This window comes from Colletotrichum costaricense, assembly GCF_030867565.1.
Source record: "Colletotrichum costaricense strain IMI 309622 chromosome Unknown Scaffold_4.1, whole genome shotgun sequence".
NCBI lineage: Eukaryota > Fungi > Ascomycota > Sordariomycetes > Glomerellales > Glomerellaceae > Colletotrichum > Colletotrichum costaricense.
In genome coordinates this window covers 1,042,609-1,056,681 of record NW_026848233.1, presented here as the reverse complement: position 1 = coordinate 1,056,681, position 14,073 = coordinate 1,042,609, and the positions used below count along the sequence as shown (strand labels likewise).

At 53.3% G+C, this 14,073-nt stretch overlaps 6 protein-coding genes across 6 annotated transcripts; 5 read left to right on the top strand and 1 right to left on the bottom strand.

Annotated features, from left to right (window-relative positions):
* Window positions 1-199: 199 nt before the first annotated feature.
* Window positions 200-520, bottom strand: CCOS01_04387 (uncharacterized protein; the record flags this gene model as incomplete). The annotated part of the gene is made up of 1 exon (XM_060452569.1): window positions 200-520. The coding sequence occupies one exon, from the start codon at window positions 518-520 to the stop codon at window positions 200-202; it is 321 nt and encodes a 106-aa protein (XP_060316527.1).
* A 958-nt stretch (window positions 521-1,478) lies between these two features.
* Window positions 1,479-2,840, top strand: CCOS01_04386 (uncharacterized protein; the record flags this gene model as incomplete). Its single annotated transcript, XM_060452568.1, has 1 exon — window positions 1,479-2,840. The coding sequence occupies one exon, from the start codon at window positions 1,479-1,481 to the stop codon at window positions 2,838-2,840; it is 1,362 nt and encodes a 453-aa protein (XP_060316526.1).
* Window positions 2,841-4,806: 1,966 nt separating this feature from the next.
* Window positions 4,807-5,322, top strand: CCOS01_04385 (uncharacterized protein; the record flags this gene model as incomplete). Its single annotated transcript, XM_060452567.1, has 1 exon — window positions 4,807-5,322. The coding sequence occupies one exon, from the start codon at window positions 4,807-4,809 to the stop codon at window positions 5,320-5,322; it is 516 nt and encodes a 171-aa protein (XP_060316525.1).
* Window positions 5,323-5,998: 676 nt separating this feature from the next.
* On the top strand, window positions 5,999-6,479 carry CCOS01_04384 (uncharacterized protein; the record flags this gene model as incomplete). Its single annotated transcript, XM_060452566.1, has 2 exons — window positions 5,999-6,232; window positions 6,318-6,479. 2 exons carry the CDS (start codon window positions 5,999-6,001, stop codon window positions 6,477-6,479), a joined length of 396 nt encoding a protein of 131 aa, XP_060316524.1.
* Window positions 6,480-8,425: 1,946 nt separating this feature from the next.
* On the top strand, window positions 8,426-9,247 carry CCOS01_04383 (uncharacterized protein; the record flags this gene model as incomplete). The annotated part of the gene is made up of 1 exon (XM_060452565.1): window positions 8,426-9,247. One exon carries the CDS (start codon window positions 8,426-8,428, stop codon window positions 9,245-9,247), a length of 822 nt encoding a protein of 273 aa, XP_060316523.1.
* A 1,412-nt stretch (window positions 9,248-10,659) lies between these two features.
* Window positions 10,660-13,542, top strand: CCOS01_04382 (vacuolar protein sorting-associated protein 35; the record flags this gene model as incomplete). Its single annotated transcript, XM_060452564.1, has 4 exons — window positions 10,660-10,796; window positions 10,905-13,122; window positions 13,174-13,320; window positions 13,378-13,542. The coding sequence occupies 4 exons, from the start codon at window positions 10,660-10,662 to the stop codon at window positions 13,540-13,542; spliced, it is 2,667 nt and encodes an 888-aa protein (XP_060316522.1).
* Between the last annotated feature and the right edge of the window lie 531 nt (window positions 13,543-14,073).

The following is a 14,073-nucleotide window of genomic DNA, read 5'->3' as shown; positions in this document are numbered from 1 at the left end:
CTGTGCACCATTGCTGCAGCCCGATGCGGTGGGGTATGTTCGCTGTTCAATTCATGATGAATGAGGCATTGAGTCGAGGTAGAAAGCAATTGTTCTAGATGCTGTAGACCTTGAATTAGTTAGTACGGATATCCGAAGCTGAAGAGTAATGATAGAGCAAACAAACGCGCAAGGTGTGATCGACGGCGACCCTGCTGCCCTACGAGATGACATGCACGCTGGGGGCCAGAGCTCCCTTGCCCTTGCACGACTTTGGCGACTGTTTCTTGTGAAGAAGCTTAGGAAGTGGACCGGGCAGACAGAAGCGCCGGTGGTGCAGCGGTGGGAGCGGAGCGGAGAGTCGAGGGGAAGGGTTCGTCTGGAGGAGGAAGAGGAGGACGCAGGGGCAAGCCACAGGCCGAGGCTCTGATGCACGAGCCACAGGCGAGCTATGGTTCCGGCTGCACCGCCACTTGCTGACAGATCTCGGCCTTTCCGGCTCTACGTGGCTCATGTCATTCGTGGCTGGTGGCTTCTCCATGGTGGCTTGTGACACTGAATTACATAACAATACCAAGATACCTCGCACCTCGAAAAACCAGCCAGCACTGAACAGGCGCATGCCAGGATGTGGTTCGACAAAGTGTATCCCCAGCCTGCGATCCGAATGACAGTACCGTCACTAGTAGCTGTTTGCCTTTGAAGCTTCGCTAGCACATCTCCCCTTTTTCTTCAAATGATGGTAGCTTCCTGCGAAGTCTAGATGCAGCAGTGTCAAAATCTCCGCCAGCTGAGTTGCAACAGCAACAGGAACGCGGGTGGCTGGGCAGCCGTCTTTTACAATCTCCCATTGGCCACGACGGATCCACCTCGGCAAGCTAAGCGAGCCGCTCAACCCAGCCCGTACCTGGCGTGCCACGCGTGCCTGGTTTCTGCCCACCTCCCGTCACCTTTAGGCCTGTTGCTCCCCCGCCATTGGTGCCCTTGAGTCGCTGCGTCCCTGGCCAACCAGCCAAAGGTACCTAACCCCTCCATCCAAATCCCCCCATGCAGTCAAGTCCCTTGTGAGTAACCCCTGGATCAACTGTCAAACCGCTTTGGAAGCTGCACTACCACCACCAAAATGGAGCCATTTCAACCTCCCAACCACCAACATTTCCCATCACGAGCTTTTCCGAGCTTCCCTCACCCAGCCATCCGCGTTTGCGAGTGCAGCGCAGTAAAACCATCATGGCTCCCGCACATCCTTCTGTTTGCTTTTCCTTTTGCTTCTCCAGTTTTTCCTCGTATACCCTACAGTCGCTTTTGCAACTATTCGTATTCGATCGACATCGATATCCACCGTCCTGTCAGTGCCCGTCCTTCATCCTGCAGCAACCGCAAGAAGCACAGCATCGACCAGGCCTGTCAACTTGAGGCACCAGACTTGACTTGAGACGAGCTCTCTCTTTGTCTCTCAAACACATCACACCGCCAGCAGCTGGTGGTCCATCGTCGAGATGCGGCCCTCTGCTCCCCTGCCGCTGCTGCTATCCGTCTCCACAGCAGCAAACGCGATCCCCCTCATCGATCGTCTCCTCCATCTTCGTGGCACAAAGCCAACAAAGACCTACTCAGTGGTCAATGTTGAGGGAAGTCCCAGCGCCGACCCACCAGTAGTCACCATCACAAGATCGCCGGTTCAAACAACGGTCACGCAGAGAGTCACCGATACCATCACCCAGATCTCGTCTGCAGTACAGACAACATCTACTACATCCCTCATCATCGTGAACGTCGATGGCACCACGGACAGCGGCCCCGCAACCGTCACTGTCTACCCAAGCGTGAAGCCTACCCCTGAATCAACACCTTTGACAGTCACTCCCACGACGGCACCAACAACGCCACCGGTTGCTCCTCCGCCAAGTTCTGTTGAGCCAGCACCCTCCTCAGCTGCACCGTCAACTCAAGTCTCCGAGTCTATTCAGCCAGCTCCTTCTTCAACAAGTACGCCTGGCATCTCTTCGAGCATTGCAATTCCTTCATCCCCACCGTCCTCGAGCGCCCCTGTCGTGGTGCCTCCCCCATCAAGCGAGACATTGGCGTCGCCTAGCCCATCCTCGCCAGTGCCTTCGTCGCCATCGACATCTGCTCTCGAGCTGCCGTCCTCTACAGAAACCCCAGTGGCACCATCATCAGCACCTGTTGGCTCATCTACCGCCAGTGTTGTGCCTCTTCCTTCGACGGAAACCCAGGGTACTCCCAGTGCGTTCCCATCGCCGTCGCCGTTGCCGTCCGCCAGTGTCTCCACGGGAGCAGCTGAGCCTCCATCGACTTGGACATCTTTTGCGGCACCCCCAGCATCATCCTCAGCAGCCGCAGCTTCCAGTTCTTCCGAGACCAATGTGGTTCCCCCTCAGTCATCAGTAACATGGGCTGCTCCAAGTGAACCGGTTTCAACACCAGTTGAATCGTCCGTGGTCATCGTTCAGCCTCCCTCGCCCACGGAGACTCCGGCTGCACCGACTTCTTATATCGCTCCCCCTGTGGAACCATCATCTGCTCTTCCACCTAACGTAACATCATCATCATCATCAACCTCGACGACTACAACTTCTACCTCTACTAGCACAAGCGTCACAGAGGCTTACACGCCGCCGACTCCTACCCAAGTCTATGAGACCACTTATCAGACCTCATGGGTACAGACGCCCAGCTCTTTCCCTCAACCCTCAACCTTTGTCACCAGCATCATCAGTGTGACAACATCTTCCTCGGTTCCGGAGTCTACCACGAGCTTTGACGATGGTGATTGGTCTACCACCAAGTACCCCGAGTGGAACGGTACTGCCAGCGCGACCCCTCGCTACCGCCGATGAAGGGGGGGTCATATTTCCTTTTGCTATTACGGAAAAGACGATTTATGTCTGATGTACTTTCACGTGTTTTGCATATCCTCAGCATGGCGTAATTAGTTCTGCCAGAACATGGGAGGTTGTTTGAACTTAAAGCATGGGTAACACGTGCGAACGAGACCTGAGAAACGACGCATCATTCAGGGCCAAGGGCCATCTCGGACTGTGGGAAGAGAGCTCACAGCAGCACAGACCAAGAGCTGGAACGCGCTGTCATCAATGGGTTTCCTAATGTCTAATAAGATAGAACTTGTATATACTCAACCAAGCGTCACATATGATCAATCGTTCTCCCGTATGCTCGAAATAGAACGTCGTGGCCCTAGATGTTGTCTGTAACGCAGACTAGAGTCTCGACAGTTGATTAATCCAGTCGTTGATGATCACACATGCCCCCTCCCACAGTCCGAGATGGCCCTTGGCCCTGGACGCAGAAGCTGAAGGCGACACAGCTTGTGTATTGTGAGATGGTTGACTCAAGCTGGGAGATCCGTGTCACCGTCCAGGAGGCTACTGTCATCTCAATCTCGGCTTTTGGAAGCCTATTTGGAATCAGAAAATCATTCCTGTTTATTCTTCAATCGTTACTTGACTGTATGCAGTCAGCTTTTCTTATTTCCAAAAGAACACGGGAAAAGTCGGGTTGCATAGGGATGCAAGCGAAGCCGCAGCTCAGCATAGGACGATTGCCAGAAAAGTAATGCCAAAAGGATTTTCCTCTTCAACAGTCTTACAAAATAATTAGATAATTATCCGCTGGCTAGCCTTCCAGAAACTGCAGGCATCAGCCTCCTCATTGGTGCGCGGAGGAAAGGGTAGCGTTGGCGCTAGGTGACTAGCAACATCGACCAACGCGAGAACACGTCGGACATCACGAACCGGTTCACGAGTTTCCTGGGATGCGTTCATACTCTGCTTTTACTTAGCTTAACGCCCAAAAGGAAAAGAGTGACACATTCGGCATTTCACGTTCAAGAGAATTGGAGACGGTTGGCCACGTCCCACCTGCTCTTCTATGTTCTGAGCCGGGTTCCTGCAGGATTGCGGACCTCTTCGCAACCTCTACAGTCGGAGATGGGGCAGAGGGCGTGTGCGAATTAAGCCAAGTCTGTGCCGAATAATCCGTGCCATGGGGAACCGTTTATGCATGAAACCCTCCCGGAGACTTTTAGGAAGGTCCCGTTGGAGGAGCTAGAGTGTAAGCTTAAGAAAGATACAGCTTGCTCGGCCGATCTATATGACTAGAGGTCCGTAGGATCCATGCTATTTTCTCTCTTGCAGCTTTTTGCGCATCAGAATGACGGGAAACTTGAGAGTGAAGTTTTGCTCGGTGAGCGAGCTACCTTAGATTAGGGATTGTCCAATGGCATGTCTACACGTCTTACGGTCTTGTCATGACTACGCCGGTACAGCTGACAACGCAGCGACGGTCTGGTGCCGTTCAGATGAATGCAGGCTCCGACAGTTTTACGGCGAGAGGAGTTAGTTTCTGAGACAATATGGCGGGAGCGAGGGGGTTCGGCATGTGTTCACAGTCATGGTCTCTCCATGAGCCTACTAGGACGGCAGGGGCTCCATGGGTAGTATAGGTGAGTCGTGACTGTTGATCAACTTCGTCATTCCTCGATGGGTCCCCGATCTGTCTGCCATGTTTTTCGGGTTCTTTCTTGGCCAACTCTAGGGCAAGACCTTTCAGCTGTAAAGAGGGGGGAGGGGGAAGGGGAGAGTATATACCTGCAGTACTCCTTGCGTACCATATATGTGCTCATGTGCCGACTTACACGCTCGCATCAGCCTTTCCACCCAAGCACTCCGTCCTTTGGGCTGAAGAACAACCACTCTCTCCTTCCTTCCCCCGAGCGAACTTTTCCTCTCCTCAAAACTGTAGAAAATCACTTCAGTAACACTTTTCGGGGCGCTCTCTCTCGCAATGTTTCCACACCTCCAGTCCTGCAGACGCAAAAGCGTCTTCTCAACCTTCCTCCTCCTCTTCTTCCTCCTAGCCCTCCTAGTCGACTACACCCTCGCGACACCATCTCCGACCACAGAGCAAGCTCTCGGCAAACAAGCAAGAGATACGACGATCCTAGAGGACCTCTCATACCTCGCCATTGCAGCCGATACATCCTGCGAGGGGTCCGAGGGCCAGTACAACTGTCTCTCGGACAGATTCCAATACTGCCTCAACGGGACCTGGAGCGACGTTACCGCGTGCACCGAGAACAGCGAAAAGGCTGCCGAATCATCGTCTCTCTGCACGCCTATTGGGAGGACGGATACCATTGATTTCGACGGAGAGTGTGAAATCAGCGCCGCTTGGGGATGGGGGAATGGTGGCGGTGGTTGGGGCGGCGGTAGGGGGTATTACGGTGCTGGAGAGAGGGTTGAGGTGTCAAAGTGGGTTTGGTCTTTTGTTGGTATGGTGTTCGTCTTGGGTGCGTGGTGAAGCTCAGGCCGATGAACATTCTGTCACCGGTGTCCTGGGCAAGGGAATGAGAAAACGAAGGGTAGGATGGATAGGGACATTGGAGTACATTCAAACTTTTCTTCTGTCGAGGGGATTACACATCAACAAGGCGATTGGTACATTTTCTTTGCGCAGACGAGGTTTTCTCATGGGACCATCGGGTAAGGCGTTCCTTTTGTAATAATACCAGCTTATCTCTTGGCTTTACAGCAATGCGCGGCTTCTTCAAAAGATATTCAAAAACATATGACATATGTAGTCTATCTCTAAGAGTGTGCAACAACTGGTCATCCTGACATACCGGTATGCTCAACTACGCTTCATGAGATATTCTCAAACAGATAGGAATTAGCTTCCTGGATAAGAAAAAGCGTTGAGGCTGACATCAACCCATGCGGCAACCCGGATCCGAAGGTCCACAGATCAACAAGAGCCACGAGCCAACTTTGCGCTATCGTGACGTCACCCCTTGGCGCATCACAAGACCAGGTTCAAGGAAGCTAACGACCAACCTCTCTCGATATAAATTCCGAAGATGGTTTAATGAACTTGTATATCATATCTACTTGAAGTGTTACCAAATACTCACATAACTCGGCTCATTAACCAGCCATAAGAAACCAACGTCTACCAAAGCTTGAACGCAACCATCACCATGGCCACACACACGAATTCCGAAGTTCTCAACGCCGAGACCGCGGGTACCGCAAACACGTACGAGACCCCCAATGTGAATACCGCAACCTCCCACACTACGAGAACCGACGAGATTCCAGCAGCGCACTCGACCTCCAGAGCCGCTACAAGCACCATCGGCGGCGGCGATGCGCCGACGACGCGTAGCGGTGGCATTGGACAGCAGATTAAGGGTGCATTTGCACAAGGACATGTGCGTAGTTTCCACGTTTATTGACACCCTCTAGTATGATTAGGGGACTGTTGCTGAATACGCGATGCTGATGACTGTGTTACAGGGAATGGGAGAGGTGATTCGTGGAAAGTTCAACTCTGCTGTTGACACCGCGGCTGGCGACTCGCAGGGCATGGCCAAGAACAAGAACATCACTACTGGTGGTGAGAGGGAGTTTGCGACAAAGGACTTTGTTAAGAAGGGGACATTGGACAAGGCTTTGTGAGGTATTTATTTGGAGAGGATGTGTCTTATGTATGATGAGTGTTGTTGGTGGAGGGCTTGAATGATACCAACTTGCTTGAGATTCCCTTCCGTATTTAATTCATCGATTTCCACTACGCTGCGGCTACCAGTATCTGTACAATGGATGGTTGAAGCTCCGATTTGAAGATCTGCCATGTCGTCTTTGCATCTCCTAAGCTCCCAAGGGTGGGATATGAGTTACGTTCGAGAAGTTGAGTCGTAATGCTGACTTTTGTGTTTCTCATTCAGATTATTCTTGCTTCTGGAATGACCAAAGAGGCCATCAAGTGCCATAACATGAATGAACGTCATAGGCCGACTAGGGTCAGACCACTAGGGAATCATACGTACTAACTGCCAGACACGTGGTGAGTCGTGAGCCAAAGTTGCGTTTTGACATGGGAGCTGAACTAAGCTGGGTAAGATGGCAAAGGATACAGGGTACGCATATACATTTTGCGCCTCCGCACTATAGAGTTTGTTGGAATCATCTGCCTCCAATATAGAGTTGAAACCTCTATGAAGCTCAGAAAGTCGAAGAATGGTCGATTATATTTGGCAGACTGGGTCTGGCTGTCAGTCTTGGAAACGGTCGGGTTTATCCATCTAGTAAGAAATTCCGTAAACAAGCTGTCATCTCCTCCACAGATATACTAGTCATCGGGAGTACTCGGAATTTCGCAATGTGGAATGCTATCGTAGCGCGGAAGGGGGCTGGGAAGTGATTTTGGCAAGCATGTAGCCAATCGTTAGATAAAAAATGGCATCGCGGTTGGCGTTTTGACGATAATTCTTATAGAAAGATTGCTGATTCCATCGTGAGTATTAAGTTGAGGTGCTTTGTGAAAGGCAGCCGGCGGGTATCGGACCCCAGGAGCGGAGGTGTCCCGGTGGCCCCCGCGATTCTAGAAATGTGGAGCCCCGTGGTGATCCGCGGAGCCGTCAGCGCTGGTCCGAAACAAGGACCGAGGCATTGGTTTGCGGACAGCGTTGGTCAAGACCAGATACGATATCAGTCTGGACACCCCATAAGTTGTACTAGTGAAGAAGGATTGCTTATCATCCTCGCGAAGAGTCAGCCGGTCAGCAGCCAGTGGAGCATTGCATAATGTTTACTACGTATTGCAGTGCTGATTGTACAAGTTGCATTCACGCTGGTTCGGCTGGTTTAAGCAGCTGTTGGCCTGCTGGTGAGCCTCCGTTGTGCAGGGTTGAAATAGCTGCCACACCCACTCTCCAACGAGGGATTCCGACTGCCCAAGCAATGGAACCTCCAAGGGGGAGGTAGGTGAGGTCCATTGGTAAGGTGAGATGAGGTCGGAGAGATCCACACCTCCCCCCAATGGCCCCAACAAGGGGACCTTGACGGCCAAGGTCGGGCCCCGCGTGTGCATGCGGCACAGCGGTTGGATGTTCACACTGCAACTGCAACTGCGACGAAGTTCTGCTCATCGAAAGAAAGGAAAAGAGTCATTGGCCGATGGGATGTTTCCGACTCGGGGGAAGGACCACTTGGGCAGTTAGAGGCAGAAGCAAGTGCCAATATCAGTCACTAGGAAGGCACCTTGATGGACCCCTCTCCTTGGCTGCTTCTCGGAACGCGTGGGTGTACCAATTCGGAAAGACATGTCAAAGGAAGTCACGCTCACCTTCCACCTTCGCAGGGGCACTTGCCGTACCTTACACGATGCCATAAGACCAGCTGATGACCCTCTTTCCGCCTCTAGTATTTTCCAATTCCGCCTGTTTTCTCTTTTATTCCGACTCTGTTACTCTTCTGCATCTTCATTTATCGTTTCTGTGCTGTGTTCAAACCTCCAGACACCAGTTCCATTCATCCGAGAAGCGTTCCCGTCCAACCCACCCGAGTTCCGACCCCAGATTTTGACCCCAAGTTCCCACACCTCGTAACCCCACGATTCCATCATGGACGAAGAGCAATCCCCCTTGATGCGGATCCCCGCCGAAATCCGCATCATGATTTACGAATACCTCCTTGACGACGCTGGCGAAAGAAGACTCGCCGTCCGCAATAAGGCAATGCATCAGCTGCACAACGGCGCCCTGAGCACCTACCGCCGCACCTCATACCGCATCATCGAGAGGTCCTTTCACAGACAATGCTTCTTGACGACGTACGCGCATCACCACCCGGCTAGCCCCAAGTCTATAATGCACCCCGAAATCATGGCCGTCAACCGCCGCATCCACCGTGAGACGAGTCACCTTCTTTACGGCCGCCCGCACGGCTTCGATTTCGGTAGCGACGTTGAGGCTGTGGTGCCCTTCCTCAAAGACCTGACGCCCTCTTCTCGATCTGCTATCCAGGAACTTACCATCCGCAAGGACGGGCCTGTGATGCATTGCAATAGTGAGAGTGACCGGCTGGACTGGGCTACCATGTGCGCCTACCTCCGCCGGCTGGATAGGGCGATACCTAGGCTGCGTATCATCGTGGAGGGCGGAAGACCAACGGCGGCGTGGGAGGGGCCGCAGGTGCTGAGCGTCTCAGATCTGAGGTTGCTGGCGCTCATTAAGCACGATAGCATGGAGTGGGTCGCTGAGCTGGCCAAGGTCGAGGGGATTGAGCAGCTGGAGATTGTGCCGAGGATACGACATCTCCCTGCGCCCGGCACGACGGCAACACTGTTGTTTGCTGCATTTTCAGCGTCAATTGACACGGCGCTTGTTGAGTATCTCCAGACGGACTGTGGGCTTCCTGCTACGGCTGTTTCCCTCACAGCTTGAGACCGTTGGGAGGTAGTGAATGTTGGATATTCTTGGCTGCTTTTTCGGCCTTCTCACTCGGGAAATCGGGTGAGTATGGACACGAGCCCACTGATTGCGGGGATGGAGCAAAAATGGAGAGTATGCGGAGTACTGTCTGGATTTGGATGGCGTTTTGTTGGAGTAAGGGGTTCACGAACACACATATCCTGCATGATGCAGCAATGGCACATGGGTAGGGAGTAAGCACACGGCATGGTATTATCTGAGACGGGTGAAGATGCGAATTGACAGAGGGGCATCCTGAATGTAGGGATATATTGCACAAGCATGTGACAGTGTACGAATCAGCTGCTGAGAGAACCTCAAACGAATCAATGAACTGACGCATGGCATATGAGAGGGACTGTTGTTCTTTGGTGATATTATCGTTGCTTCTGACCGTTGTGATCATCAAGAGGTCAGGTTGGTTGTGTGCTGTTGAGAGGCGGAGATCGGGTTGAGCCCACAGGCTGATGCAGCCAAGGCGGGGGGCGCTGGCCGGAACTATGGCCTGTACCGCGACCCTTGGTCCAAGACAGAACTTTTGCTTCCAACGCGCCAACGTTTGTTCGAGATCCTAGTCAAACTTCCTTGCGCAGTCCAGAACCCGTAGTCCAGAGTCGAGGCTCGAGTGGCAAGGGTTTCCACTACCTTGAATAGGGAGAAGTAGGCTCGTTGGCCTAAGTAGGCCAAAAAACTACGGAGCCTCAAGTTCACTGCATTTTAACCCACCAAGAGGGTTCAATTGAACCATGGAGAAAAGACTACTACGTATGTAGTACTCCAAATTTGAGTCTCGCTTTCACTGCATTTTCAACCGGTCCCATGAAATCCCTGAGGCGTGTTTCCCTCTTATCTTATCGCCCTTTTCGATGGACGAGGTCTTACATAATGACGCCTTACATAATGACGCCTTACATAATCACTCCTCCAGGCAGCTCGATTCTCCGACCTCCCACTGGCGGGCACGTCACAGGCAAGTCGCAAGAGAATGGAAAGGGACAGTCTCCACTTCTCGTCCACGCCAGCCAGTGTCTGGCCTTCACTCCACTGCTCCAGCCACGGCTCAGTCCACCGAGCTCGCATCGCACAGCACCGCAGCACTGCCTAGTCGGTCCTTAGCACTCGCCTCGAGCCAGCTACTGCTAACCTGACGGGACTCCATCGTCAGCCTTCCAACGAACCCCCCGGGACCTCACCTCGCAACCCTTTTCGCAGCCGCGTGCGCCGACGACACACCTCCGACATCTGCGCCCTCATCCATCGCGCAATTGTTCCGACTGCAATCGATCCACTCCGACTCTGTCGTTTGTCCTCTTCATCAATGAGCCACAACTGAGCATCATATACGTCGCCTCGATCGATAACTACCCCGCCGGTTCGACTTCGATATGTCTGCGACTCCTGTGCCGCCGGAAGACCAGGCACGCCTCTTGGAGGATGCCCTGGTCGCGGTGCGCCAGCAGACGGCCCTCATGCGCAAATGCCTCGACACGCCGAGCAAGCTCATGGATGCCCTCAAGTGCTGGTACGTCATCCCCGTTCCCCGGATTCCCGGGAGCTCCTAACAAGCTTCTCTCGATGCCCCCGATAAGCTTCAATGGTTGAGACTAACAGTCCGATGCACCTCGTCCAGCTCTACCCTAGTTTCCGAGCTGCGCACGAGTAGCCTGGGCCCGAAGCAGTACTATGAGCTGTATATGGCTGTCTTTGACGCCTTGCGCTACCTCTCCGTCCATCTCCGAGAGAACCACCCCGTCAACCATCTCGCCGACCTGTACGAGCTCGTCCAGTATGCCGGTAACATAATCCCGCGTCTGTACCTCATGATCACCGTCGGCACCGCCTACATGTCCATCCCCGACGCACCTGTCAAGGAACTCATGAAGGATATGATGGATATGAGCAGGGGCGTGCAGCATCCCATTCGCGGCCTGTTCCTCAGATATTACCTTTCCGGCCAGGCCAGAGACTACCTACCGACGGGTGACGGCGACGGTCCCGAGGGCAACTTGTCCGACTCGATCAACTTCATACTCACTAACTTTGTCGAGATGAACAAGCTCTGGGTCCGGCTGCAACACCAAGGCCACTCCCGCGAGCGCGAACAACGGACGAGAGAGCGGAAGGAGCTCCAGCTTCTGGTTGGAAGTAATATCGTCCGATTGAGCCAACTCGTGGATCTGGAGACGTACAAGTCGGGCATTCTTGCGCCTCTGCTAGAGCAGGTTGTGCAATGCCGCGATGTCCTGGCACAGGAGTACCTACTCGAGGTCATCACCCAGGTCTTCCCTGACGACTTCCACCTACACACTCTGGACCAATTCCTCGGAGCCGTTTCGCGCCTGAATCCCCATGTCAATGTAAAAGCCATTGTTATTGGTCTGATGGACCGCTTGTCAGATTACGCCGAACGCGAATCCAAGGATGAGGGAGAAGGGGACCGGGCTAAGCAGGAGGAGGAGGCGCTATCAGCTCTGCTGGAGAAGACGAAATTGCAGGCCGAGAAGGCATCAAGTGCGCCAGGCTCCGGTGTGGACGAGAATGGGAAACCCCTTGACCTCGATACAAACGGTGCCGCGCACGAGAGCAGCGAAAACGAAGCCCGCGCCGCAGAGGACCTACCCCCGCCAGAAGAGCCAGCTCCTTCGATTGCCGACACTGAAGCGACTGCCGTCAATGGAGAAGGGGCTGATGCAGAGAAGGGAATCCCGGAGAACGTGCAGCTCTACGAGATTTTCTTCAGCCAAGTCAAAAACTTGGTGGATGCGCAGCATCTCCCTATCCCTGACACAATAGCGTTGCTCTGCTCACTGACAAACCTGGCACTCAACATTTACCCCGAGAGGCTAGACTTTGTCAACCAGATTCTTGAGTATGCCACGATCAAAGTCCGGGAAAACGCAAACAATGCCGACCTTCATTCTCCCCCGGCACAGCAAAGTCTCTTGGCCCTGCTGCAAGCGCCTCTCAACCGCTACCTCTCCATCTTCACCGCGCTCTCTCTCCCTACCTATGTTCCTCTTTTCCAGTCACAGTCGTATCCCACTCGTCGCGCCGTTGCTGGTGAGGTCGCTCGCACTCTACTCCGTGACCAGACAAGGATCTCTACCCCTAGCCAGATGGAAAATGTTTTGGAGGTCTTGAAGGTGCTCATTAAGGAGGGCTCCCAAACACCGTCCAACTACCCAGGTGTTGCACAACGCCGGGCTGTCGAGACCGACGAGACTATGGAGGAACAAGGTTGGCTGGCCAGAATTGTCCATCTCATTAATGGCGAAGACAACGACACACAATTCCGTTTATTGCAAATGACCCGCAAGGCTTACTCTGAAGGCAACGAGAGGATCCGTACGACGACACCGCCCCTCATCACTGCCTGCATGAAGCTTGCAAGACGCTTCAAGACGCGCGAACATTACGAGGACAACTGGGAGACCCAGAGCAACGCCCTCTTCAAGTTTATGCATTCTGCTCTGAGCACTCTATACACCCGTGTCAACGGAGCCGGCGCGGCGGAGCTCGCCCTGCGCCTGTTCTGCGCGTCCGGTCAGACGGCTGATATGACGGGCTTTGAGGAAGTGGCCTACGAGTTCTTCGCTCAAGCCTTCACCGTCTACGAGGAGGCGATTTCGGACTCCAAGGCGCAGTTCCAAGCCGTCTGCGTTATTGCCACAGCGCTGCACCAAACAAGAAACTTTGGCAAGGAGAACTATGACACTCTCATCACCAAGTGCGCTCAGCACGGCAGCAAGCTTCTGCGAAAGCCCGACCAGTGCCGTGCTGTCTACCTCGCGAGTCACCTGTGGTGGGCCACGCCAATGGCTGTCAATGGCGAGGCCGACGAAACTGGGGTAAGTCTGGGCTACATACACAACCAACCGACATTTGCTAATCTGTTGCAGCTGTACCGCGATGGAAAGAGAGTGCTTGAGTGTCTTCAGAGAGCCCTGCGCGTTGCAGATTCTTGCATGGAGACAGCGACATCGATTGAGCTGTTTGTTGAGATCCTCGACCGATACGTCTACTACTTTGAACAGCAGAACGCGGCGGTAAGCCCCCTCACTGCTTTTGTACATTGTTTTTCCCGAGTACTGACTGGGCTACAGGTCACCACCAAATACCTCAACGGCCTCATTGAGCTCATCCACTCCAATCTCGCCGGCAACCAGCAGGATTCGGCCTCGGTCGAGAATAGCAAGCGACACTTTTACCACATCCTCGAAAGTATCAAGGGGCGGCAGTACGATGGCATTGTCCTGTACCCGAAATAAGCACCGGTACTTGGAACCTGTCGACCCGTTCTTGAAGCAGACGGGAGGCACTCCTCCAATCACCACATGACGACACACCTTACGAGAGCAGGGAGAATGAAAGAAGGGATTATGGAGAGGGAACAGATGGGTGTTTCTTAATTAGCGGCGACGGAAGTAGTGGCCGACACGGGTTTGTGAGAAGAACCTAGCTGAGTGAGGTTTGGAGATTGGAGCAGAAGGAAATGAGAGGGCTGCGTGTGTGTGAGAGAGAGTCAAGAAAAAACGTGTTTATACGATAAGCGCATGCAATGAATTGGAACAAGACGAAATCTGTGGATGTGGTTGTGCACAGAGAGACGGTGGAAAAGCTTTGCATGTGGCTTGTGGCCTTGATTGTATATACGTGTGTCGTGCCTTTTCTCTTCCTACCTTACCTCATTTCTAGTGAAGCGATCGAACTTCTTATCCCTCGCCACAATCGTCACGTCTTCAAAAAAGTGTAGGTCCGAGTCAAAAGAAGGGTGAGACAGCTTGATGATATTCATCACG